The sequence below is a fragment of the Bombus vancouverensis genome, chromosome 1 (assembly GCF_051014615.1).
Source record: "Bombus vancouverensis nearcticus chromosome 1, iyBomVanc1_principal, whole genome shotgun sequence".
Lineage (NCBI taxonomy): Eukaryota > Metazoa > Arthropoda > Insecta > Hymenoptera > Apidae > Bombus > Bombus vancouverensis.
The window spans coordinates 6,998,649-7,024,546 of record NC_134911.1 but is presented as its reverse complement, the minus strand read 5'-3'; the positions used below and the strand labels follow the sequence as shown (position 1 = coordinate 7,024,546).

Below are 25,898 nucleotides of genomic sequence, written 5' to 3'. Positions count from 1 at the left end.
ACAAGTGTATGATAAATATAAATACGAGCACTCTAAAATGAACATTTATTGTATTTTATTGTACAGCCATCATAAAATCACACGCAAGACAATTTGTAATGATATACATTATAATTAAAAATTATCATATGTTTTTAAATTTGTGTATGTTTATACACGTTTTAGTTAGGAATTTAAATTTTTAGCGCGTTTTATTATACTTCGTTGTCGCTATAATCACACAAGCTGCAAATGGCCACGGGTACAATTCACGTAGTCTCAGAAATGCGATATCAAATAGAATCGTATTTTATATGCAAAATAGGATCGTCAATGATGATAGGGGAACAGTGATCATTGTTACGTGTGTATTCCTTCGGAAATAAAGCTGTCCGCGATTTTTTTAAGGTCGCGTTATTTAGTTTTCCGCGGGAAAACAATGTCTGGATATCGAAGAGTGAATTATTACGAACTGTGCAGATTGTGTACTAGCAGCGAAGGAACCAAAATGAATATTTTCCGGGAAGAAGGACGTAGATTGCAACTTCAAACAAAGATTCAGACGTACTTGCCTATACAAGTGAGATTTTTGTACACTTTCATTTTGACCCAGACATGGTTTTGAAAAATTTCAATTGATAAAACAGATAATTTCTTATTGATATATCTATATGGTCATTGTAATTCTTTCTTTATTTAATAATATAATCTGATTAGGTATGAAAGGATATGGATGGTTTATATAATTAGTATTTAATTTGAACTTTAAGGTTTTGGAGGAAGATTCCTTGCCAAAAATTGTTTGCCACGAATGTGTAAAGAAATTAGAAAATTTTATTGAATTCAGAGAAACAGTTGTGAGCGCAGAGGGTATGTTAGAATCTTATTTTACTTCACTGCGGTTCTCAGAAGATTTTCTAAAGGAGGGTAAGGTTTATGTGAAAAGCACAGAAAAGGACAGACCTACAACCCCTGAGAATGAAGTGTTAAAGGGAATAGAGAAAGTAACAACAACGACTGGAAATCAAATAGTTAATAATGAGCAGCAAATGCAGCATCAACAACCTGTTGTTGTTAGTAATATAAATGCCTCGAATATTCAAATTATCAGTGGAGTCCAAGCAAGAGTTCAACAATACAAATGTGCCATGCAGGTTTGTTAACAGAGAAAATATTAAAAATTATTTTTATGTGATACTATTACTAATTTATATTAATATTTATCTTAGATGCAAGCAGGAGGTATGGCAGCTGCTGTTGTAGAAGCAACAGCAGAAACCCATTATAGCTATCAGCAACAAACTTCGCAGCAAGTATCTCCTCAACAATCAAATGAAGCACACAATCAAATTAACGATCAACAAACTACGACCTCACAAATTCAACAAGTGCAAAATCAAATTCAAAATCATGGTCAAATAAATCAACAAATACAATCTCAAAGACAAATTTCTCAGTCACAAAATCAACCACAAGTTGGTCAGCAGCAGCAGCAGCAGCAGCAACAACAACAACAAAATCAGACACAAATAACACAACAGATTCAGCAGTTACAAAGACAACAAAGAGAGTTTGAAAAACAACATAGACAGCTTCAACAAATTGAAAAACAGGTGCAAATTGCTACACAACAGGAGTTTCCAATTAAGCAGGAACCTCAAGGACAGGTAGTACATCAAAATAATAATATCATTTTGAAGGCAGAACCTGAATCTAAGCAAAATCAACAAATCATTCAGAAAGTACAGTCTGAAACTCAAAAAGATGAAAGTGGAACACAAAATGTACAGGGTTATACTGTACAAGCTACACCAGAAGTATTTTTAAATTTAGGATTTAAAGAAACACCTTTGGTTGCACAAACTGTACGGGATGAGCCAAAAGAATTTAAAGATTATACAAAGTCAGAAGATACAATATCTCGCAACTCGATCGGACAAATTTCTGAATTCTTAAGAATCAAATCAGGGCCTGAACCAACATCTTTAATTACTGTAAATCCTCAAGTTATTTCACAAACTCATAGGAACGCCATTTGCAAAGAGTGTGGCAAAATTTTCACTACCATAAATCAATTGAACACTCATAGTTGCTCTGTTCAGAGCCTTTTAAATGAAACTTCTGATAATAGTAGTAACAAAGAAGATCCTTTACAAAGTAATAGTAATTCATTTAGTTGTGATGTTTGTGGTAAGCCATTCAAACGAAAAGAACATCTTTATCAACACAGGAAACTACATACCGGTGAACGTCCTTATGTGTGCACTACGTGTTCAAAGGCATTTAGTCGCAAAGAACATTTAGTTAGACACTCTGTATCTCACACAGGTGAAAAAATGCACGAATGTGAAATGTGTGGTAAAAGCTTTTCTAGAAAAGACAATCTTCACAAACATCGTAAAACGCATGGTGTATCGGGTCCATATATTTGTGAAACCTGTGGGAAGTCATTTGTGGTGAAGCATTATTATTTAATGCATTTAACAACTCATGCTTCAACTATTGGAGATGGTGTAAATTGTCAGGATCCTTTACCATACAAATGTGATATTTGTCACAAAGCATTCTCTGTAAAACAATATCTTACAACTCACAAACTTAGGCATAGATCAAAGTATAATAATAATTCTTCTCAGAATACTGCAAATGGTGATCAACAGCAGCAACAGCAACAACAGCAACAAACACAACAGTCAAATGCTACCAGTAATATAAATATGGTAACAAGTAATGTTACTAACTCTGGGAATCTAAATAATAGCAATGGTCAGTCTAATAATGGATCAACAGTTGAAATGCAGAGTGTCATTGAAAGAAATGAGCAACCAAATGGTTCATTCAATAACCAGTATCATAATAATGTACAAGAGTTTCAATGAGATAAGGGGAAGCGTGTCTATTATGTTCTCTTGCCAAATGATAACAAGATTGTTGTTATGTGAGCAAGAGAACTTTTATGACGCGCTAAAATATTTTCTTAAACTATACCTGCTGTTACTCGAGAAGAAAATTTTTTGTACTTTAATAAGGCAAGAAGATGGATTTAAATACTATTATTTTAAACATATTAAAAGTTAAATAACTTATCATTTATATTATACTAATAATCAATCGGTCAGAAAGTAGAATCTTCAGTGGCTTATGAGCTTAACTTAAAGTAAATTGTATATATTTTGCCAGTAAAGTATTACATGTATGAAATGCATGCTATGTTTTGTATGAATGCACACTGTTATTTAATGTTCGAAAAAATCGTGTGTTAAAAAATTTATGTGTGCGTAGATAGTCATGAGGTTGTTCCAATACCTGATTAGAGATATATTTTCAATTCCATTAGCTTGAAATGAAGATATTAAATCAATATCTAATCAGAATTTTAGTTGCTTATACTAATAGAATTAGCATAGAAATATGTATAACATTTTTGTTGTATAATTTCTCATCGATAGTTAATGATGTAATCAATATTTAGATTTTTTTATTATAAACAATCAAATCAATTTTATAAAAATATTATTGTTTATATTTTGCTTTGTGCAATATCTTTTCTAGTTATATATATGTTATATACATAATTATTAGAATCAATGAAATAATTTTGTATGTAAACTTAGAATGCAAAACAAAATCTAAGACCAAAGAAATTTATATTATATACATATAAATTGGATAAATAATAGGAAAATAAATGTAAGGTAAATTCAGGTATGATCTACCTGATTAGCTCTGTTACAGTTAAGATTTTGGTTAAGTATGCATACAATATATACATATATTGTATAGCACTATAATACATACAACGACCGTAAAGTCGTTGTTTTCTAACAAATGAGAGCGTGCCATACAGTAAACTTTGGAAATAAGTATATTGGAAATTATAATTGTCTAAAATTCTTGCTAAATTTCCAGCATATATTGACCAAAATCAAGAAGAATGAAGAGAATTTATATTTCTTAAGCCACATTACTTCCATTGTATCTGTCTATATAATTAGCATACATTATTACTTAATTTATGTTACCTTTCCATTTCTTTCTTTTTTCTTTCTTATAATTTGTCTCTTACATAATAAGATCAAACAGGGGGCAACTATATCTTCAAATAAAAGTTCCCAGTATATATTATTAATATTTCAACCATATACTTATTAAATTTTGTACTTTTGCACAATAATAGTGGGTTACCAAAAATGTATAATTTGCTCCAAATCGTTGTTTATAGTGATATTTAATTTATCTGCACCATTTTCTTCACTCTGTTTGATGTAACAAGTATTAGTGAAGAAGATTTGATCGCACAATTTTCTACCATATTTTTTACAGAGTATATTGATGCGTATTATTTACTGAAAATAAACAAAAATCTTCATTTAAATGTGAGCACAGAATTCGTGATTGAACATAACAATAACAGAATTTTGTTGTTGCATAATAAACGTCTTAAGATACAAATGAACTTTCTACAGTACAAAAGATTTATTTTAATTACTGGTCAGACTTTATTTTATTATAAAGTCTTGTATATATATATATGTATATCAAAGCAGAAGTAATGAATTTAAGACTGTGTTTCTATATCAGCTAGTGCTAGATGTACATTCAAAGTACATAGATTTATAGTAATGACATTGTATATAACATGGTCCAGTGAGTAAGACGAAAAATTGTTAGTGCACTGTTCCTAAGGAAAATGGTATTTTCCACAAAGCAGAAAATACCTCTTTATTCATACTGAAGTATTGTAAAGTAGATATTAAATCCAAAGAAAAAGAGATACAGTGCTTTTATTAATTGCATACTTTGTGCCTAATTATTGAAGTCATGAGAATCATTTGTTTTGCAGATCTATTTATAAAAACAAATAAAATTGATAATCTTTGATTTTAAGTAGCCCCCTGCTCTATGTGCAACTTGCAACAAAATGACATTACTTGTTCAGATATGATTATTTTTGAAATTTATACTGTTAATTTTTATATTTTACATTGTATATATTTTCAAACTAATATTATATTTAAATATATTATAATATATTAAAAAGATACTAGTATATTATTCACTCCAGTCTTCCCATATAAATTTAAATTAAATTTCGTGATTTTTATTTCTATTTACAGGGACATTACGATTTTTAAGTTAATAAATTAAAACGTTGAATATGCACAATGTAATTTTAATCCTGCGCGCTATTTTAAGTTATGTAAATTAATACATAGATCTACAAAGTATAGTCTAAGTTATGTATATAAAACACATAAACAATAAAGAAAAAGCGCTATTTATTAAATAATTATTTTTAAGATTTCATTATTTAAGAAAATAATAAGAATGCTGTATATTATCTGTTCTAGAACTAGTTCAAACAAAAGAGCATTAGAAGTTGTTAAGTAACACTGAAAAATATGGAATAAGTTAAAAAAAATATTAATTCGATATTTAAGAAAGTCGCTTTTTTTTCATTCGTAACGTAGGATTTGGAAAAAGCATTTTAAGTCATACTAAATGCTTTCTATAATTTTTCCGATCCGTATGAATTGCATATAAAATTTCAATTATACGTTTTAATATTTCATCATATATTTTTTTGCAAATTTGTTTTCAATTTGTTCTTACATAAAAAAACATCTTTATAATAAACTAAGGTCAAGTTTATAAGAAGTTGTTTAGTTTGATCAGAAAAGTGTGTGTGTGCAGTCATCATTTTGTATATACATATACTTTTCAACAAATTAAACAAATTAAGTGCATTATGTTAAGACAATTAGTTTTTATGACGATATCTTTTCGAGTATAATCATTTTTATTTAAAATTGCATGTAATAATCTGGTAAGTATCAATAATATAGTGACAGTATTTCAAACGTAAGGTTATGTTGTTACTTGTTGATTTGTGACAATAGTACAACAATTTGTGTGATTTGTTTATAAAAAGAAAGTATTCCATTGATACGAATTAAAGTCCTGAAAGTAAAATTTCGTAGCATATGTAAAGTTTTGTCATAACATTATGGTGAACGAATTTCTCAATTTGATTAAGCATCATTTACTCTGATTTGATGTTTACAAAATGTTTTTGATCTAAAATGAATATTTTTCATATTGTATATCCAATATGCAATTTGGCAACATTTTGTTTTAACAAATAAAATTCTATATACTGTTATAAAATAACATATTTCTGTAATTATTCATAATTTTTTTTGTAATAAAAAATTGTTTTAAGTTTTTGAATATATTAACTTTTATTTATAAAATATGTAAAAAAGTCATGTAGGATCACTGATCATAGTGGCGTATGGTTGGCAGAAATTTTATCACTATTTCTGGGTTTCAGCCAAAGAAACAGAGCTTATTCAGCAGTCAGAATTAGACTGTTTTGTGAACAAAACTTTCTTTGTGTTTTTACGTCAATTTCAATTTGAAAACAGAAAACAATTTCAATTTTTTAAAATTGTTAAAAAGATGCAAGAAGAATTAGAACCATTAGAAGATCAAGTGTTTCCGATACATAATCGTTCAATTTGTTTTATGTACATATATATTTATTTATATTTATAAATTATTTTGAATAAAGCGTATATACAGCTTGACCAATTTGGATTATATGATGACTATGCGAAAAATACAAATCTTCTTTATTTGTTTTAGATTAGATTTACTATAAATTAATAGTAGTTATATAGAATATTTAAAAATTTTAAATTTTCATTACTTCAAGTTAAGGTATGTTCAAATTTTATTTTAATATTCTACTTACTATGTTATACAGGTGTAAAAAGAAAATGAAAATGAAACGCAGTAGATCTTTATCTCCTAAAGCATCAAGTAGTGAAGAAGATATGAAACGCATCAAATTTGAAGAAAATGAAAAGGCAAATGATATAATAATACATCCACATATATTAGACTTCTCTGATGATGTTCTATTGAACATATTTAAATATTTGAATCCTAAAGATCTCATGGCAATAAGTTTGTAAGTTTTATTAAACTAAATAAAGAAATATATATATGTATATATATTTCTTCTTTTATTACATGTTATTACTGTTTCTAGATCTTGTCAACGACTAGCTCAAATAGCACAAGATAAAACTTTATGGAGAAGGGTAGATTTTCGAGCAACACCTATATTATTAGATGATTTAAAAGAATATATAAAATTTCTACAGCCTATAACAACAAGTCTTGCTATGCGTGGTGATTTATATTGTGAAAATGATGCAGGACTTAGTCCTTACTTTCTCAACTCAGTTAAAGCTACATGTACTCAACTTAAAGAATTAATTATAGAGGAATATTGTATTAATGCAGACAAGGTAAGTTTAACTATTTTTATTGTTTATCTTGGCAGATGAAATTAAAAAATTCTTTTGTAAATTACATATTTTCTCTATTTACAGATTCAAATTACAGATTTTCCAAGTACCATAGAAAAACTTTCATTAGAAGGCTGCAAAATGGAACATTTGCGTAGTAATAAATCATATTTTTTCAAAATGAATTTCCATATGCCTAATTTAACAGTAAGAATCTCACTTTTCAATTGCACGTATTTTCGAAAACTTTTTAGCATTTATGTACTTAATTACTTTTATTGTATAGATTTTTATTACAAATGAATAACTATAAGTTACAAAATAACTGCTTATATTAATTGAAAATTGAGAAATTCTTTTACTTACTAATTATTTGATGAATTAATTTTTAAATAACTCTTCACAATCTTCTATTCTAACTATCAGTCTAATCTTCTATCCTAGGTATCAGTATTCTAACAATACAAACACAGGTGTGGATTACATATAATTTTGTGTATTATTTTTGTTATTTTTTCCTGCTTTACATTGTTTGAGCTCTTACTAATTTGTACACAATTTATTATTATTCATTTTATAATATTTGCATATTTTTCAGTGTTTAATTTTAAGTAATTGCGAATGGTTTACTCCACATTCATTGTTGGTCATTAGTAAGATGCCAAAGTTAAAGGAATTAAGGCTAAACTCGTGCCATCGCTTAGGCGAATGCGTTGCTTACACTAGTTTAGCTACAAGATTTGGATTCAAAACATTAGAAGTAAATAATCTTATGTATTGTTATTATTAATGTTTAATAAATCATTAAATTAAATGATTAATTGATTATATATTTCAGATTCTTGATTTGCGAGATACAGCACTTGGTGATAGTGAAGTTGGATGCTTTAGTTGTACTAAAACTTTGACACATCTTTATCTGGAATGTCCTTCCAGTTTAAGAAACATGGAATCGCCCGATTCAGAATCTCGACCTTTGCAGAGAGAACCTTTGAATCAACATCCTGTATATGAAGATAGAAATCTTGCACAAGTAGGTATAATGACAACGTGCAAAAAGTAATAGAATTAAATGACATATATACAATTGTTATAATTTGCATCTTTTTCCGCTTTTAGTTCCTGGTCGAAGATGGATTTCGTTGGGAGAATTATATGTTTGGACGATGCCTAATAACAGACAGAGCAATTTGTGCTCTTGGAAGTGATACTTGTGATCGTATAATCAATAATTTGGCAGAAGAAGTTATAGTTGTAGAAGGAGACAAACGAATATTTAATAATCCTCATTTAAAAACATTGGTTGTTAGGTACTATTAGATTAGAAAACTTCTGATTCAAATTTTAACAGTAATAAATGACAATTTTTTATGTATTCCAGAAATTATCCACATGTTACAAACTCAAGTCTCGTACATTTAGCTTTAAATGCATCGAGTCTCGAACATCTGGATGTAAGTGGCACATCTGTTACAAGACAAGGTGTTGAAACTTTTAAGACACAAAGACCGAACGTTAAAATAGTTACCTCTTTTGATGAAACACACACAAGCATTTGAGAAGTACAGTCATTCTGGAGGCTTTGATAACACGATACTTTTATTGTTGTATAAATCTATTTTCCGCAAAAATGAATATAATTGTAAGGATTAGGAGTATAAACAATTTTTTATTTTTCATTAATTTCAATCATAAACAAATTCTATGATGCGGAGCATAGAATAGTATCTCAAGTTTATATTTTAATTTTACAACTTCCATGTGTGTTCAATATATTTATTCGCGCATGTGTTACAATTCCATTATATTGTATATAAATATTTGTGTGCAATCTAATATTATTGCATTTTCTATCTTTAATGTAACAAATAGGATACATTGCTTTGCGTTGATGGTAATAAAATTTCATTATCAAATGAAGGCACTATATATGTATGAAGTATTTTAAATACATTATTCAATGAGAGAGAGAGAGAGAGAAAGCGAGAGAGAGTTATGTGCCGTACTGATAATGCAAAAGAACAAATGGTAGAAACCAAATAAGTTTTTACTTTAATACATCTTTTTAAATTCATACATCGAGTTTGTTCAATTTAAAAAGATCATATATTTAGGATATTTAAAAACTATTGAGAAAACGATTTTTTATTATAAAGATTATTTATTACAAAAAAATAAATAAAAGTTATAGACTACAGGTATGTGATGGTAATATTTTAAAAAATTATTGATTAAGTAATTCTCGTATGTACATGTGTACAAATTGATTCATTAACAATTATTTATGAACATAATCAAAATTTTGTATATTGATCATCATTTATGAAACATACATTTCTTGTTATTATTTTATATATGTATGTTGTATTATTTTATATTTGAAATTATGTAAGCATTAGAGCCATATACAAAAAACTGTTGTGTTATTGATTTTTATATCGTACAACATCATTCCATTTCTTTTTCATATTGTTAACGATGTCATTGCACGTAATAAAATTTCTATTTCATCAAATTTATAAATTATTTGTTTTCTTATAAATTATAAAGAACAGTAAAAAAATAAGATATTTATGTATATCTTCAATTGTTATCTGCGTAAAACTGCAGTTTCTGTTTAATATAATAACGCGAATTGTTTTGCATAGACAATTCAAAGTAAAAATAATAGCATTTTTAAAATATTTATTCCAGATTCAAGACAGTACTATGTATAAATATATAAAAAGAGTATGTGTTACATTAACTTTTTTAAGTCATTTACAAATATTGACAAAGATAATGCTATGTCAAATTCATTTTTAAGGAATTTGTTTCTATTTCAAGTAAATGTTATAAGACACAGGACTTTAAAGGCATTTCTAGAAAAATGTCTAAAGCTTTAAATACACATTTTGATATAGAAAGCTCAACAGAATCTTGTTATTTGAATAATGGCATGCGTCTTATATGTGAACATAAAAAATCTTTCACTACCACCATAGGATGTTTCATTCCAGCTGGTGCAATGTATGAAACACTGGAAGAACGTGGTAGCGCTATATTTCTAGAACATTTATTTTTCAGAGTAAGTAAAAAATATTATAAAATTTATTAAAATTAATATTAAATTCCTACACTTAACACAGAGGACAAAATGCAGTAACAAAGAAGAAATAGAATGCATGATAGAAGAAATTGGTGGAAAAGTTACAGCTCTTGCTATGAGAGATATATTTCTTTTTTATGGAACAGTGCTTTCATGTAAAATAGATAAACTGATTCAGTTATTTGCGAATGTAATTTTGGATGGAGTAATATGTAAGTTAGTAACATATAAGAGAAAGAACTTTATAAAATATATAATAATATGTTATATCTTGATATTTTAGGTGATAAAGATGTTACACAAGAAAAAATTGTAATTTTAGAAAAACTTTCTGAGATGGAATCAGATCGAGAAAAAATTATAATGGATTATTTACCAACTATTGCATATCAGGATACTGCTCTTGGTATTAGTGTATACCCTGCAACTAACATAGTAAAGTAAGTATGAAAATTCAAAAACAATATTTAATTATAAAAGTTATGTAATAGATGTCGTATATATTTTTAATCATTAATCGTAATGTTACATTTGCAGAAAATTTTCTACAAAAAATTTAATTAAATTTCGTAATCGTTTATTTCAAACATGTTATATGACGATGGTCTGCACTGGATCTATTTATTTAAAAGAATTACAAAGAATTGTTTGTAAACATTTTGGATGTAATATTGAGGATTATAAATCATCATTTGGAGTTTCTAACAAACAACGATTTTGTAAAGATCCAATTGAATATCGATTCACAGGTAAAAAAAACTTTACTACTCTCTCTGATTACTTCATTATATTTTTATATAAATATTTCATGTGCAATTTAGCTGCTGAAATGCGATTAAGAGATGATGATAATGAAATGGGATATGCAGTAATAGGATTTGAAGGATCAAGTTATAGAGAACGTGAAGATTGCATTGCCCTTACTGTAGCTAAAGAAATTGTAGGTTCTTGGGACAAGTCAGATGGTAAGTTAATAATCTATATTTAACTATTGTACAGTTTAATATGTAATATTCATAATAATATTTTTAGGTGGAGCAAATCATAATGCACCATTTATTGCCCACTATGCATACAATACAGACTTATGTTATATGTATAAATCCTTTTTTCATCATTGGGCACAGAGTACTAGTATTTGGGGCTGTTATTTCGTTTGTGACTATTCAACTCTTTTGGTATATCCTAAATATTGCGAAAAAAAAGCTTTATCTTTAACAATTTATATATTTGTAACATTTATATAGTATATGGTTCGTGCATTACAAAAGGAGTGGATGAAATTATGCACAACAATAACCCAGAAAGAAGTATCTCGAGCTGTTCATCAATGCATTACAAAAGATTTACTAATACTAAATGATCCAGTAAATCGTTTCTTTGACATTGTTGAAAACGTGTATAGACATGGATGTTATGAACCTGTTGAACATAGGGTTGTGGAATACGAGGTAGAACACATTGTACTAAATAATTTATATTTTTATTGCAAAATAATATTTTTATATTGCAGAAAGTAACAGCAGATAAAATAAGGGAAGTTTCTCATAAATACATCTATGATCAGAGCCCAGTTGTTATAGCTCTTGGCCGTATTGAAGGTTTTCCCGATTATACTCATGTAAAAAATGGTTTGTATTTACTACGATATTAAGTGATAAAGTAATATACTAATTATCCTTTGAAAAAATATTTATAATCTACAAGTATTTTGTATCATGTGAGTTTCTGGTGACCCAAGCTAGACGTTCCATTTTTGCTAGAAATAAAACCAAAATCACGAAATACCAATTACGATGTATATTTTCAATAATTTTTATAATTTTGTAACTATTTAAGAAATATAACAAAATTAATGCATGTGCGCATGAATCATTGATGATCCAAACTTGAATTCTAACTTAGGTGACGAATTACATAAAATAATATATTAAAGATACAAAAGTATACGAAATATCCAAAGAAAATACTTGTTATAATATTTCTCACAAAAAAGTAGAAGTCAAATTTTTGTCAATGTAGAATACACTTATATATTCTACATTGTTTTCTTTTGCTTGCAGTTCTAATAATACAGTTAATAATATGGTTCTAATAATATATCCAAAATCCAACAGTTGATCTTACATCGCACTTTAGATATATAAGTACACTTTTACAAAACTAATGATTCTGACTTATATTCTAACGCTCGCCGACGACATATTTATTAGGTGGAATAAAGATCTCTATTTAAGTTTCACTTCTCTGGTTACATTTCTAAAAGTATGACATTCCATAAACATCAATTAATATTTATTTATAGTATTATTTTTCTTTTGTCATAATAAAGCCTATGCGTAATTCGCGATTACATGTGCGTTCTATAATTAGCGTATGAGCATGACATTTCGAAATATGCTGTTCCAAAAATCACAAATCAATGATGTGTATGTAAATCATTGAAAAATTTTCCTGAATTAATAAATTTTCAATATTTTGTCCATTAATCATACGAATAGAAAACTCAATCATTACATTATTATTTAAAATAATTATACAATAAATTGCAAAGGAAAACAGCTTTAACGTTAAATTGATTTTCAACGAGAGAAATTTGAATGAAAAAAATTATACCAAACCGTGAGTTTCGAGTAAGGTTATCTTGATAAATTTTATTCTATGACTATGGATGACAGGGTTGAGTAGCGTGAAATGGTGTTGAACGAGTATGCGCGTGATCACGACCGTTAGAAAATTGCGCCATTTTTTAGTTGTAACTAAGATCATTTTCTAACATTTTTTGGTATCATGGTGAAATATTCATGATATCCTGAGAAGTGGGACACGTGTGGTTTAGTGATAGTGTGAATTTTCCAATTGCACGACTGCCCTTGGACAAAACTCGTCACTACGCTTCATAGAAGTAGCTAGCAAAAGCTTCGCGCACGAGGCAACATTTTCTACCGGGTTCATTTGAGAAAAGCCGCTTTTTGACTGTAAACAAAATGTCGGTGGATGCCTTGAGCGATGCGGAATTGCGTAGCAAACTGATGGAGTACGGGTATCCAGTGGGCCCGGTAACACAAACCACTAGAAAGATTCTCTTAAAGAAGCTAAAAAATCTCATGGAAACTCGAGGCGGCACAGGGTCACGACATTCATTGGCTGCCAGGTACTTTTAGTTTATTGTATTCTTGCAATTATTTACCATTTATTATTATTATTTAATATCTTTGCAATATCTCAATGTTTCTTTAAATCATTTGTTTCATTAAATTTTTCTATTATCTTTGATTTAAATGTCGTAATGTAATAATGTCAGTAAACATGGAATATTTTCAGTTTGTAATTACTTTTGTTTACCTTTACTCAATTATTTTTCCAATGAAAGGTTCATGCATTCTTATATAGTTATGCATTATTTGAGATAATGGTTAAGCTTATGAGTTTTATAATAAAATTTTAGGTACAGCAGTGAGGATACAGATGATGACACAAGTACAACGACTAGCAAAAAGAAGAAGACTACAGTGAGTAATAGAAGGCAAACTTTAGCAAATCCTATGCCACCACCAGCAGTAGCAGCATCCTCAGGTGTAAACATATCAAAAAATCCAGTTAAAGATAAAATAACACATCCTGAATTTAAGGATCCTACAGTGCCAGATTATGATAGTTCTTCGCAATTCACAACTCGTACGATAACAAAAACTACAAAAAAATATATGAAAACTAGTAAGACATCAAGTGTAACAGATGGTTTGGAGACTGGTTCAGATTCAGATGTTGTTGAAGAAGTAATTAAACCATATTCCCCATTAATTAAGTCATACTCCCCACCTAAATCATATTCTCCACCTAAATATTTGTCAAGTAGTGGAAAATTTAATGAGCCTAGAACATATGAACATAATGCTTCTGATCAAGATCAAGGTTTAAAACCTTATGATTCAAAATCGAGATCTATTCATACGATAAAAGATAATAAGTATAGTGAACCACTCTTTGATTCTAATATTTCTCCAATACACTCGATCAATGAAGATGTGTGTACGAAATCAGACACAAATCAAAGAGATATTTTGGCAAATTATGAAACACCATTCCTATCAGAATTTACAAGGAGACTTAGTTCAAGGTCTACTAATTTACCATCTTCTTCTTTATCTAGCTTAAAAAGTAAGTCCTTTTAAATTGAAATAATCAGTATACAATATGTATATATTAGAGAGTTTCTATTTCATTATTTTACATATTATTGTTTAGGTCCATCATCGCGTTTTACATCAAATTTACCAGATCTAAAAGAAAAAGATTCAAATGGTCATTTTTCTTCCCTAAGATCGTTATATCCAACATCCAGTTCAAGGTATGTAGATACTTGATGGAATTGATATATTGAGATCAGAATAGAAAACTGTAGGCAAAAATATTATGTATCAATTTATTAATGATTTGTTGTTTAAAATGCTTCTATGAGATATCAAAAAGTCCGAAGTATAATTATATTAATGACTGTTGCCACTTAACGCTTTAATTTACGACCTCGTTATATTGGTTTCATCAACTGTAATTGTATTGTAAATACAATTTGTATTAAGCTATATTTATATTATAGAGTTAAATAAATGTATCTTCTTCAGTTCCAGGCATACAACATCATTCGCCGACAGATCTCGAGATACAGTGAATAGAATGTTTAAACCATCATCTACAAATAGGGAAGATATACGAAATAACCACAATATGGTGTCTGTAATTTTGGTAGTGGTACTTGCTTTATTTTTCGGGATTCTTGCTGTTATATACATGGGACTTGGTGGAAAAGCAGAGACCTTTCCATCACTTTCAACGGGTAGGTATTCAGAATCGTAACAATTAAGTAATACATATGGAGAAATACTTGAAAAAAAATATACAATGCAAATTATATATTTCAACTAACAGCTTGTGGGAAAGTTTTTTAAATAAATTTTATTATTAATAACAAGAATGTTGCAATATACGCGATGTTTTATTATAAATAAAAATTTGTCAATGTATGTGAATAAAATAATTATTAACATTTTAAAGAGTACTATATATAAATTTGTATTGTATAACAATTGCGAGTTCTAAAGACAAGATCTGAACATACAATTCTATTTAAATACATTTCATTAATTTGTTATACAATTTATTCATAATTTCATGAGTATTACAATTAATTCTAATAATTTGTGGATTTTAATCGTTTTACACAAATTTCATCTTTAACATTGAATAATGTATAATCAGTTTCGTAATAGTCTGTTTAAGATATGTATTGTTTTTTTTAACATGTATAATAAAATAATAAGTATTACCAATGTATTAATTTTGATATTTTATTTCCTTTCCCATTATAATGATTTTATCCTATTTCTTTTATATTATTATCATTTGATTAAATTGTTCAAAAAATTCTTCTCTCTTTTAATATGCATGAAATAGATACAAGATATATACGATATCTCTTTTACAAAAATAAAAAGAATATTGTAGAATATATATATTATAATTCTTGATAATTTTGTTTTTAGTCTTATATTTCAATTTGTAGATAGCAACATACCATTATGTTTTGTTGGAGATGACCGTGAAGCGCCTGGAGCTAGCTGTGTAATGAAAGAAAATGTAGATTCTGTATTACAATTGTTGAAGCGACTTCAACCGATTTTAACGAAAAAGGCTGTGTCCATGATATGCGACAATTCCAGTGAAACTCCTTATTTGACCGATTCAGAGATCATGCAAATGTTTACAAATAATAAAGTGGTATGTTGAATTGATTCAAATGGAACATCAAGTATTACATTGTTATATTGTATATACATAAAACAATTTTCTATACAGAGGAGTTTAGAGGTAAAAGAAGATTTGCAAAACGCACAATTACTCGTCATAAAGAATCCTAAATGGGGCATTTCTCTCATAGATATAAGTGACGATAGTGGAAACTCTGGTGACATTTTGGATTCTTTGGTATTGTAAAACAGTTTATCGATCATTCTTTATCTTTCTACTTCCGCGTTTTCTAATGTATATAAATTAAAGAAAAAGGCACCCTTTTGTTACAGGATAAATTATTTTCTACTCGTCTAAGTGGGAAAGTCGGAATGGTGATTATGAATCCTGAGTTGCCGATGCAATGTCTTATCAAGAATAAGCTTTTCACCATATTCTCCTCCCTTCTAATTGTGTCACTTGGTAAATTTTTGACCGACTTATTATGGGAAGAAACTTGTTGAACATATAGCTCTATAAGGTTCTATAATAACGTGATAATGTTATGTTCTAAAGTATTATATTTTGTTACAAGTTTAGTATTTTAATGCTGTAACTACGTCGTATTAGTAAATTTTCTCTTTGTTATTACTAATAATGTTGGTTTTGCAATTCTATTGTGCATGCTACATCACGAAGCTTAATATGCATGTGTGTGATAATGATAGACTGGAAATATATTGTACTTTATATATATTATAGTAATTCAATTATTATATATTATAATAATTCAGTGCTATATATGAATAATATTGCAATATATTCTCAGGCGTCCTAGCAGCTATAGGGATGCAGAAATTATTCGTTTGGTATATAAGGTATAAGAAAAGTACCGAGAGAGAAGTGTTTAAACTTGTTAGTGACATTATTAACATGGTCGAGATGCACCATCAAAATGCGGCAGTTGCATCATCTGGCGGCACTACGCAAGAAAGTTTTCTTGCCATAAATCATGTACGTGATAATCTTATACCCCCGAAAGATCGAAAAAAGATGGCTGGACTTTGGGAAAAAGCAGTTAAATTTTTGGACGAAAATGAATCCAGGTACAAATCTAGTGAAACATTATAAATTTGATTAGTATATTACGGATATTCATATAAATTTATATTTCTATGAATACATCAAATTTCCTATAAATGTGTAAAAATCCGTAGTCTCCTTATTATTTTTATTATTTATTTTAGTTAACATGCATTTCTATGTTTTAAATAAAACTACATGATTTCAGAATTCGAAGAGAAGTACAACAGGTTTCAGGGGAAGAATTTCATGTGTGGCGTTGGTTACCTAACAACAGTCTTAACAAATCAAATAGCCAGAATTTTGTTCTAAATAAAAAGTCTAAAGTATGGCAAGGTCAAGCATTTGAAACAATGGAAGGTTCTGTCAATAGTTTGACTTGTTCGCCGACACCCTGCTTGAAGATAAGGCATATGTTTGATGCTGATGTGTAAGTATTTTAATAATATTTCTTCATATTTCTCGTATGTATGAAAACATATATTTTTTTAGAGAGTTTGAAGATGATTGGGAAACAAAGGTACAAGATGCTATTTTAGAGAAATGCGGAGAGGGCGTGAAAATTCTTCATATCCGTATAGATCGTGGTAGTCGAGAAGGTTGTGTATACATGAAGTGTATGTCACAAGAAGATGCAGGGAAAGCTTATAGGGCTTTACATGGATGTTGGTTTGATGGTAAGTATTTACACAATTTTTTAATATAATGTTTCTTAATATATCTATATAGAGTATTGCAAAATATGAGAGGAATATTTATGGGGTCGATTCTAGATATCAAAATGACGTAAAATGTTACTGTACAAAAATGTACAAAAACAATAAATATATTGGTATCAATGAATCAGCTGATCCTTTCTCTTCATCTGACATTAAGATTTTTTATGACACCCTATATATATTTATATCTGTGTGTGTGTATATATTATATTATTTTATATGAATATTATACATATATATAAATATTATCTCTTCCAGGTCATTTAGTAACTGTGAAGTACCTGAGATTGGAGAGATATTACGAAAGATTTCCAGACGCACGTCGTTGTACAACGCCGTTGAAGCCAAGTAATAATCAACGATTATCTATGCAAGCTGATTACTAGTAGAAATGCCATGTGGATGTAAAATGACAAAATACCTCTTTGCTTGTATACATATGAATAACAAGCAGAATTTGAATTTTCGCCGCTGAAATGATTGTTTGCGGACCAGAATTCGTGAGACTTCTATTTTTTGCTCTATAAGAGTATAGAACTTCATACTATCGCGCAGAAATATAGAGTCTGTGAAGAACTCGCAATTGTGTGATAGAATTCTAAGAATCGAATAAGCAAAGACTTTTTTATAAGCATTTTCATTTTGATTTTGTAACGTGTATATTATTATGTTCTATCACCTTTTTTAAGGTAAGAAAGTCGAAAAAGAATACGAGACTCAACAATTATACTATTTATAATACTGCTGTAAAGTAAGTGTGGAGACGTAATTTTCAGCGCTGCATTTTGTAAAAGTTTTTCAAGTAGCAATATACAATGTTGATAATATGTATATCTAAATTTCTGTGCTATGTGATATACTTTCCTTGTGCGTTAAAGAAACATTAATTTGTCGCATAATATTTAATCCTCCCACATATGGCAATAGTTTTTCTCCAAATTATTAACGATGCTTGCACCTTATTAACATTCAATGAATTAGAACAATAATACATTATATTCATTCACAACATTAGTTTATAGTTGAACTTGACAGATATGAATTAATTAAATAGCATATACTTTTTAGACAAATGATACAGGAAACAACTGATTTTGAATTTTTAAAGAGTTGTTTTCTGTTACTCTTACTAATAAATTTATTTATTTTATTTTAGTAGACGAGTATTGTAAAATACAGTTTATTTTAAATTTTGTAATATTATTTTTAGTACTTTCTTTTACGCACGATATCGCATGACGACGTATATTGCTACTTAAAATAATGAATAAATTAAATTTTTGTATTTTGTGTACTTTCTAACGATTTTTGATATCTATATATGTTTCTTAGAAGTGAAGTCTGTGTACAATATCAGACTTCTTTAAATTATTTACCGTTACATTTTTTTCAGAATAAATAATATCACAGAGATATAAATTTATTTAGTTTTTTAACTAAAAGATTTAATGAAAATAATATACTGTCGAAAATAGTACTACAGTACAAACTAAGGTCAATAGAAATCAATATTTTTTTTTAAATATTCAACATAATTTATCTATTGAAAACATTTCACAAATCTCTTTTTTTAATCATGCATTATATTTTGACATGTTAAATTTAACAATGTTTGATATATAAAGAAACTTAGTTATATCAACATTTTATAATCTATACAAATCACAATAATACTAATGAGCAAAATATATGTACAACTTTATTCAATTAATGTGATTTTAACAAATGAGATATACAGAATATTTAAAGATAAAACAAAATAAAACAGCACATAAGAAGTAGTATCTTTAATGAGACATCTACAATTCTAAAGTGCACAAAATTCTTAAAAGAAAAATAGTTTTTGATAACTATAATACAACACAATACATTTAATAATAGTTACATTGTAGTAACAATAAACAATTTCTATTCATAATGATTTCAAGATTATCTGATGTGTGTTTATATTTTATATAATTTAATTTCTGTATATTCACTGTGTAATAATAGTATTACCTCTTAGTTATACATACAAGTTGAATAAGTTTTACCTTTAAGAAAAACTTAGCTCGCCTTAAATTTTTATGTATTAAAAGGAATTTAAAAAATTTTAATAAACATGAAATTCTACATGATACATATATTGATTGTTACGTACATTTACATCTTAATATTATAATGTTTATTATTGAAACATTGGATTTATTATATATACATATGTTTGTCAGTACAAATATAAAAAATATGCATATTTTTAATATAAATTTTATTTATTTATATTTAATATTTTAAGGAACAACTATATTCTGTTTACCAAAGTTACAAATCAAGTTCTTTCAACAATTAATGAGTTTTCCGAACTTTCTTCAATTTCATGAGTTTACAATTCATAAGCTGTACTATACTTTCATAATACAATATACATTCTTTCCGTTTAGCAATTTGTCTTGTAATCTTGCTATCAACAAATCTTTCTTATCTAATGTTTCATTTGATTGTACAGATGTTTTGTTATCTTTACTAGAGACATACGTGTTTGGCTGTTCTTGTTTAATATTTATATCTGTTATACATTCCTTTATAACAAAATTTATTTGGAGCTCATTATCCATATTTCGGTATCTTTTTAAAAATTTCAATGTTTTCTAGTGGAAGAAATTATACCAATAAAATTTTCAATTAAAAATATTATTCAATAGTCTAAAAATTAAAGTCTACTGTTGTACAACTAAAATTACTTATATGTTTGAACAAAAATAATTTATGAATATTTCTACCAATATACCATTTACTTCAGTATTCAGTGTACTGAACATGGGAAGATCTTCATATTTATTTTCATATATTGTAATTCCCTTTTGCATCGATTGTTTCAAACTTACTCCTTTTAAATAAATATAAATACTTGTAAATAAAATAAATAAAATGTAAATAAATAAATAAAAATACTTCATGATGTATTCTTTGCATCCAAACATGACATCACATATTATTTGATTAAGGAAGAAAAACAAGATAATAATATCACTAATTTTTTATATGAAAAGGAAGAATTGTTTCATTTGTTAGATTTGTAATAAAATAATGTGTGGTGAAAACTAATAGTGAGAAATATAGCGTAATACATATATATGTATACAACAAATATATATCATACATAATGAATTTACTTACAAGAATTTAAAATGTTTACGTATGTTAAGATTTATTCAAAATATTTATTGGTTCCTAGAAATAACCAAAGAACTACATTTTATTTCTTAAACAAAAGTATCGTATATTTTTTACAATGTTTGGCTAATTTTTTCACTTTCAATTTTTGAATGTGATACATATTTCATGCTTTACGTATAATGCAAAATAAGACGCGAAACTAAAATCACGCACAAAATGAATTAATACTGGGACCATCTTCTTCAGTAACATAGTCGGCTATTTCACAGTCAAAAATTTAGCTTTAAGTTTTGACCACGAAAAAGGTAGATCATAGATTGTTTCCTCTTAAAATGTTATTCGAGAATTTTGTTAAAAATTTATAATAATTACTATTTATAAATGAAGAAGTAACGAACGATATCATATCCAAGAATAGTTATTTTATAAAAAGATATATTACACGTGAAAAAAATATTTGACAGCATTAAATTATTTTTTTATCATAGCACAATAGTTATTTTTATATTAAATTAAAAAACATTTCATATTTCTCAATTTGATAGTTTGCATGTAAAATTGCAATTTTGCATAATAAAGGATATTTCGAAAAATTTGAAATACGCCACCTGCAGGGTGAATTGGGATAAATGGTTAGAATAAAACACTATATATATGTTTATCTATATATTTTACTTATTCAAGAACACAACAGACATGCTTTCTCAACGCTTCAGTCCTTTCCGGTTATACTGTAGCGTGTGTGAGGTAATGAAATCTTGGTTAGAAAACATTTTTCACGAAATCCGAAACAATCTAGCAATGCAATCAATGTTGTGACATATTATACGTGTTATTCGATATCGTTTGTCATGTTTGTGCAAGGCTAAGTAATATTTTTGGAAAATGATCGTTTTGATCACAATTGCGTATAACCCTACTTTTCAGTTTTCCTAAACATATCTGCTTTATTAGCAAAACTTTCCTGTAAATATGTTATGATATACTTATGCATTTAAATTGTTTAGTATTGTAATTTTAAAAATGGAGATAGTCATATATTATTTTTTATCTATATAATATTTAAGTCTTTTGACAATTTGACTTGATGTTCCAATACATAATCTACAAATTTTGTATATATTATAAAACAAATACTAGGAAGTATAAATATCAATAATAAAGCATATGTATTATATGTATTTGATTCTGTTTTTGCTTTTATATTATCTTACCAAGCAAAATATGGAACGCATTAAATTAAAGTGAACATTATACATAATTTTCACGTTACATGGAAATGAAACTTGCTTACTCAAATTGTAGTAAACGTTATTCTGTGGTTAAAAATTATGTTAAATAAAAGTTTTGTATAAAAATTTTTAAACATGTTAGAAAGTTCTATGTATTGTAGTTATATATTTATGCATTTCAGGATGAAGCAAATTGTGACCAATCAGACAGTGAAGATACCTGAGGGACTGACTGTTACAGTCAAGTCCCGCTTGGTTACTGTAAAAGGACCAAGGGGTGTTCTTAAACGTTCTTTTAAACACCTTGCACTTGACATTCGTGTAAGTAAAGAGACCTAACTAGTTTAAATAATTGGTAATACAAAAATATTTAAACTTAGATTATATCTGATGATATTTTTGGATTCCCCTTCATTTCTTTAATAAATGATATATCTGTATCTGATGAACACAGTATATTAAATAAGTTATAATATAACTTAGAACTGTTATTCAGTATATTATTTCTTTTGCAGATGGTAAGTCCAAGGTTACTGAAAGTTGAAAAATGGTTTGGAACAAAAAAGGAACTAGCTGCTGTCCGTACAGTCTGTTCTCACATTGAAAACATGCTAAAGGGAGTGACTAAAGGATACCAATACAAAATGAGAGCTGTATATGCTCATTTCCCCATTAACTGTGTTATTACAGAGAATAATACTGTCATTGAAATCCGTAACTTCCTGGGTGAAAAATATATTCGTCGTGTAAAGATGGCACCTGGGGTGACTGTTGCAAATTCAGCTAAACAGAAAGACGAATTAATAATAGAAGGAAATTCTTTAGAAGATGTTTCCCGATCTGGTAAATAGCCATTTGAATTAATACATTTATACAGAAAGAAATCCTTGTTATGAGAAAATTATAATTAATGATTATTTTTATTTCAGCTGCTCTTATACAGCAATCAACGACAGTAAAGAACAAGGACATTAGGAAGTTCTTGGATGGTCTTTATGTGTCAGAAAAAACAACAGTTGTACAAGATGATGAATAAACGTTATTCACAATATGAATGCAGTTTTTATTAATATGTATTTTGTTAATGACCTTTTGTTCATAGAATAAACATACTATTTTTTATGGAATATAGAAATTTTGTTAATGCGCTGTAATAAAGTTATATTTTTCATAATAAAATATATTTGCAGACCGACTGTAGACAAGATCAAAAAGTATTTACAGGATATTTCGTGTATATTTTGTGTAATTAGATATATGTTTGAGAAAATAGTATGTAGATAGATATGTAAAGCAATAATTTTAAGTAATTAAGGAGAGGGAAGCTAATGGCACGTAGGTAAGCTTGGTAAAAATTCTAAGGTTAGGAAGTCAATGACCATTCTGAATCAAATCTCATTGTGATAGTGTAGTATAGCATCCTGATAATAGAGGTCTATTAATGGTTATTTGATTGTATACATACATATTAAATTTGACATCATAATGAATGATATAACAATTTAATATACAATATAGCGATTAAGTAATGCAATCATTTATAAAAGAAAATTAGATAAATCTCTTTGGATATTATTGTCGTAATGATCTATATAACAAATAATTTTAGATAGAAGCTAAAGATGATAGTCATTGATAAATAGAGTATAATTTATCAATTCTTAAATATGAAGATATCAAAATTTATGATAAAATATGTCTTCCAATTATTACTATCTTCGAATACCATTGTAATTAAAAAAAAAGCACATTGCAATGATACTTTTTAATCAAGAAATTATCTTTGTATTTTTCTTTGATGAGATTATTTAAAATCTATTCTTTGTGACGTGAGAAAACTTTATACTGATGGTACATTACTTTGTCCCTTTTTTCTTACAGTGTCAGAGTAATTAATAAACGATTATATACTCGTAAATATTATATTTTCTGACAATTTTTTGACAAGTTTGTCTTTTCCATTTTCTAATTATAGTTATTCGAATGAAACGAAATAGTTTCCTCATACATACCAATTTTTTATGTAATCTCCTAAATTTCTAGAAATTGATGATAAACCTACTTTATATGTTAAGACTCGGATACTAACGTTCTTAGATCATTTACATATAACCGATTTGAGTTATATTTAAAAAGTAAATTCATATACATATATCTCTGTTATTGTTAAATCCAAAAATTAATTTATTTAATATTTATATATGGTAGGACTCTTTAACCTTTAACGAACAAATCAAAAGAATCATGAAAATGATATTTAGTGAAGATATTACGTGAATCTTATACACCAAATATTATTATCTCACACTACTGTTGTACTATACTGCTATTAGTAATATGGAGATTAAAGAAAGTCGTGCATTGAATATCTTTTTCAAGGAAACCATCGAGAAGGTTGAAAATAGCGGGAAATTAGGTAATCGAAAAAAATTATCAGAGATATTATTATGTTCATGAAAATTATGTTCATACATTATAATCTTTTAATATTTTCGATATAATAACAGAAATTGTAACTATATTACAATTATATAAATAATTAATTGTAAAATATGTGAGAAATAATAGAAATTTTTGTTGTATATCTGATATTTGATGGTGAATGCTAAAATTTCAGTTGTGAGACAAAAATTTGCACGATCTGAATTGGTAATATAACGGAAACATCATGCACGGCCTCTCAATGGTTGTGTGATCTGAAATCTTTTTGAATAAATGATCAAAACAATAACTATACGATTATTTTTTAGAAAGTTATTATTATGCGAATACTAGACATGCCGTATTCTAAATTCCTTTTCAGGAATAGTCAACAAAAAATTATAATTTAAAAATGTTAAATACAATTGTTGATCAATTTATAAATATTTATGAAATCCTTGATGTTTTTAATAATCAATAATTTCTTGTTTGACATAATTTTGAATTTGTTTGAAACAAATGTCTACGTTAGTCGAAACTTTGAAGTGTTTATGGATAATAAATAGGTGGTACAAAAGAAATGTATACACATTTTTGTGTATGTATGAATGCGCGCGTTTATTCTTGGCGCCATTTTAATTTATGTTTTTAAAATTATATAATTCAATATTAGTAAGAAATAGTTAATATAAGTAACTAATCAGTAAAAAAGTTAGTGAAATTAAACTTTATTTTTTAAATATTAATTTCAATGGACTTATCAATATATCTATTGTATCCATACAATCTTAAATTCATTAAATCCATTGTATAATTACTATTTACATTAAAGTTAGAGTGTTTTATAGGTAGCATACACACTATTGACAAAGAAAATCATAAAAAAATAAACGAAAGTTTATTATAAACAACTATTCTATTGTCTATATTATTGTCAATATTATTGAGTAATTATATATTTGTAGTATGATAATGCAAGTTTATAATATAAATTCCGTTGTTTACTAGGTTTTATATTATAGATTTTATACTATAGTCATTGTATTAATTTATGTGAGAAAGAAGCAGGAGAAAACAGTTAAAACATCATGATCTCGTAAAAGTGGCATTATGATAAAATTATACAAATTAAAACATTTAATCCTATTAATTAATATATAAGAATGGATATTAC

At 27.4% G+C, this 25,898-nt stretch overlaps 5 protein-coding genes and 1 long non-coding RNA gene across 7 annotated transcripts; 5 read left to right on the top strand and 1 right to left on the bottom strand.

Moving 5' to 3' along the window:
• The first annotated feature begins 192 nt into the window (after window positions 1–192).
• Window positions 193–5,019, top strand: LOC117160667 (uncharacterized). Its single transcript, XM_033341576.2, has 3 exons — window positions 193–559; window positions 750–1,133; window positions 1,209–5,019. The coding sequence occupies exons 1-3, from the start codon at window positions 419–421 to the stop codon at window positions 2,856–2,858; spliced, it is 2,175 nt and encodes a 724-aa protein (XP_033197467.1). The 5' UTR covers window positions 193–418; the 3' UTR covers window positions 2,859–5,019.
• A 623-nt stretch (window positions 5,020–5,642) lies between these two features.
• Window positions 5,643–9,497, top strand: LOC117160674 (uncharacterized). 2 transcript variants are annotated; one of them, XM_033341593.2, is made up of 8 exons: window positions 5,643–5,806; window positions 6,749–6,955; window positions 7,037–7,298; window positions 7,383–7,505; window positions 7,897–8,058; window positions 8,137–8,331; window positions 8,418–8,608; window positions 8,680–9,497. In XM_033341593.2, the coding sequence occupies exons 2-8, from the start codon at window positions 6,762–6,764 to the stop codon at window positions 8,855–8,857; spliced, it is 1,305 nt and encodes a 434-aa protein (XP_033197484.1). In that variant the 5' UTR covers window positions 5,643–5,806; window positions 6,749–6,761; the 3' UTR covers window positions 8,858–9,497. The 2 variants fall into 2 exon arrangements, with proteins under 2 accessions (XP_033197484.1, XP_033197483.1); XM_033341592.2 differs by lacking the exon at window positions 5,643–5,806 and adding an exon at window positions 6,330–6,509.
• A 507-nt stretch (window positions 9,498–10,004) lies between these two features.
• On the top strand, window positions 10,005–12,246 carry LOC117160675 (mitochondrial-processing peptidase subunit beta). The gene is made up of 8 exons (XM_033341595.2): window positions 10,005–10,365; window positions 10,427–10,598; window positions 10,670–10,826; window positions 10,924–11,135; window positions 11,208–11,351; window positions 11,419–11,564; window positions 11,634–11,837; window positions 11,900–12,246. Exons 1-8 carry the CDS (start codon window positions 10,168–10,170, stop codon window positions 12,038–12,040), a joined length of 1,374 nt encoding a protein of 457 aa, XP_033197486.1. The 5' UTR covers window positions 10,005–10,167; the 3' UTR covers window positions 12,041–12,246.
• Window positions 12,247–13,065: 819 nt separating this feature from the next.
• On the top strand, window positions 13,066–19,321 carry MAN1 (LEM domain-containing inner nuclear membrane protein MAN1). The gene is made up of 11 exons (XM_033341574.2): window positions 13,066–13,540; window positions 13,835–14,547; window positions 14,635–14,737; window positions 15,012–15,223; window positions 15,950–16,164; window positions 16,243–16,371; window positions 16,467–16,596; window positions 16,943–17,219; window positions 17,405–17,626; window positions 17,689–17,873; window positions 18,174–19,321. The coding sequence occupies exons 1-11, from the start codon at window positions 13,374–13,376 to the stop codon at window positions 18,299–18,301; spliced, it is 2,481 nt and encodes an 826-aa protein (XP_033197465.1). The 5' UTR covers window positions 13,066–13,373; the 3' UTR covers window positions 18,302–19,321.
• A 684-nt stretch (window positions 19,322–20,005) lies between these two features.
• On the bottom strand, window positions 20,006–21,370 carry LOC117160688 (uncharacterized). The gene is made up of 3 exons (XR_004464855.2): window positions 21,072–21,370; window positions 20,683–20,781; window positions 20,006–20,542 (listed from the first exon to the last, which is right to left on the bottom strand). It is a non-coding gene; the product is annotated as an uncharacterized LOC117160688 (long non-coding RNA).
• Window positions 21,371–21,755: 385 nt separating this feature from the next.
• Window positions 21,756–23,354, top strand: RpL9 (ribosomal protein L9). The gene is made up of 4 exons (XM_033341612.2): window positions 21,756–21,818; window positions 22,486–22,624; window positions 22,819–23,146; window positions 23,233–23,354. Exons 2-4 carry the CDS (start codon window positions 22,487–22,489, stop codon window positions 23,337–23,339), a joined length of 573 nt encoding a protein of 190 aa, XP_033197503.1. The 5' UTR covers window positions 21,756–21,818; window position 22,486; the 3' UTR covers window positions 23,340–23,354.
• Window positions 23,355–25,898: the final 2,544 nt, after the last annotated feature.

Coding starts and splice junctions, on each gene's coding strand:
- LOC117160667 (XM_033341576.2), top strand. CDS start 419: ATGTCTGGATATCGAAGAGTGAATTATTACGAACTGTGCAGATTGTGT. Junction 560..749: donor AGACGTACTTGCCTATACAA/GTGAGATTTTTG, acceptor TTGAACTTTAAG/GTTTTGGAGGAAGATTCCTT. Junction 1,134..1,208: donor AATACAAATGTGCCATGCAG/GTTTGTTAACAG, acceptor TATTTATCTTAG/ATGCAAGCAGGAGGTATGGC.
- LOC117160674 (XM_033341592.2), top strand. CDS start 6,442: ATGCAAGAAGAATTAGAACCATTAGAAGATCAAGTGTTTCCGATACAT. Junction 7,299..7,382: donor ATTGTATTAATGCAGACAAG/GTAAGTTTAACT, acceptor CTCTATTTACAG/ATTCAAATTACAGATTTTCC. Junction 7,506..7,896: donor TCCATATGCCTAATTTAACA/GTAAGAATCTCA, acceptor CATATTTTTCAG/TGTTTAATTTTAAGTAATTG.
- LOC117160675 (XM_033341595.2), top strand. CDS start 10,168: ATGTCTAAAGCTTTAAATACACATTTTGATATAGAAAGCTCAACAGAA. Junction 10,366..10,426: donor TAGAACATTTATTTTTCAGA/GTAAGTAAAAAA, acceptor CACTTAACACAG/AGGACAAAATGCAGTAACAA. Junction 11,838..11,899: donor ATAGGGTTGTGGAATACGAG/GTAGAACACATT, acceptor TTTATATTGCAG/AAAGTAACAGCAGATAAAAT.
- MAN1 (XM_033341574.2), top strand. CDS start 13,374: ATGTCGGTGGATGCCTTGAGCGATGCGGAATTGCGTAGCAAACTGATG. Junction 15,224..15,949: donor CTTTCCATCACTTTCAACGG/GTAGGTATTCAG, acceptor TTCAATTTGTAG/ATAGCAACATACCATTATGT. Junction 16,372..16,466: donor GTGACATTTTGGATTCTTTG/GTATTGTAAAAC, acceptor CTTTTGTTACAG/GATAAATTATTTTCTACTCG.
- RpL9 (XM_033341612.2), top strand. CDS start 22,487: ATGAAGCAAATTGTGACCAATCAGACAGTGAAGATACCTGAGGGACTG. Junction 22,625..22,818: donor ACCTTGCACTTGACATTCGT/GTAAGTAAAGAG, acceptor TTTCTTTTGCAG/ATGGTAAGTCCAAGGTTACT. Junction 23,147..23,232: donor AGAAGATGTTTCCCGATCTG/GTAAATAGCCAT, acceptor TTTTTATTTCAG/CTGCTCTTATACAGCAATCA.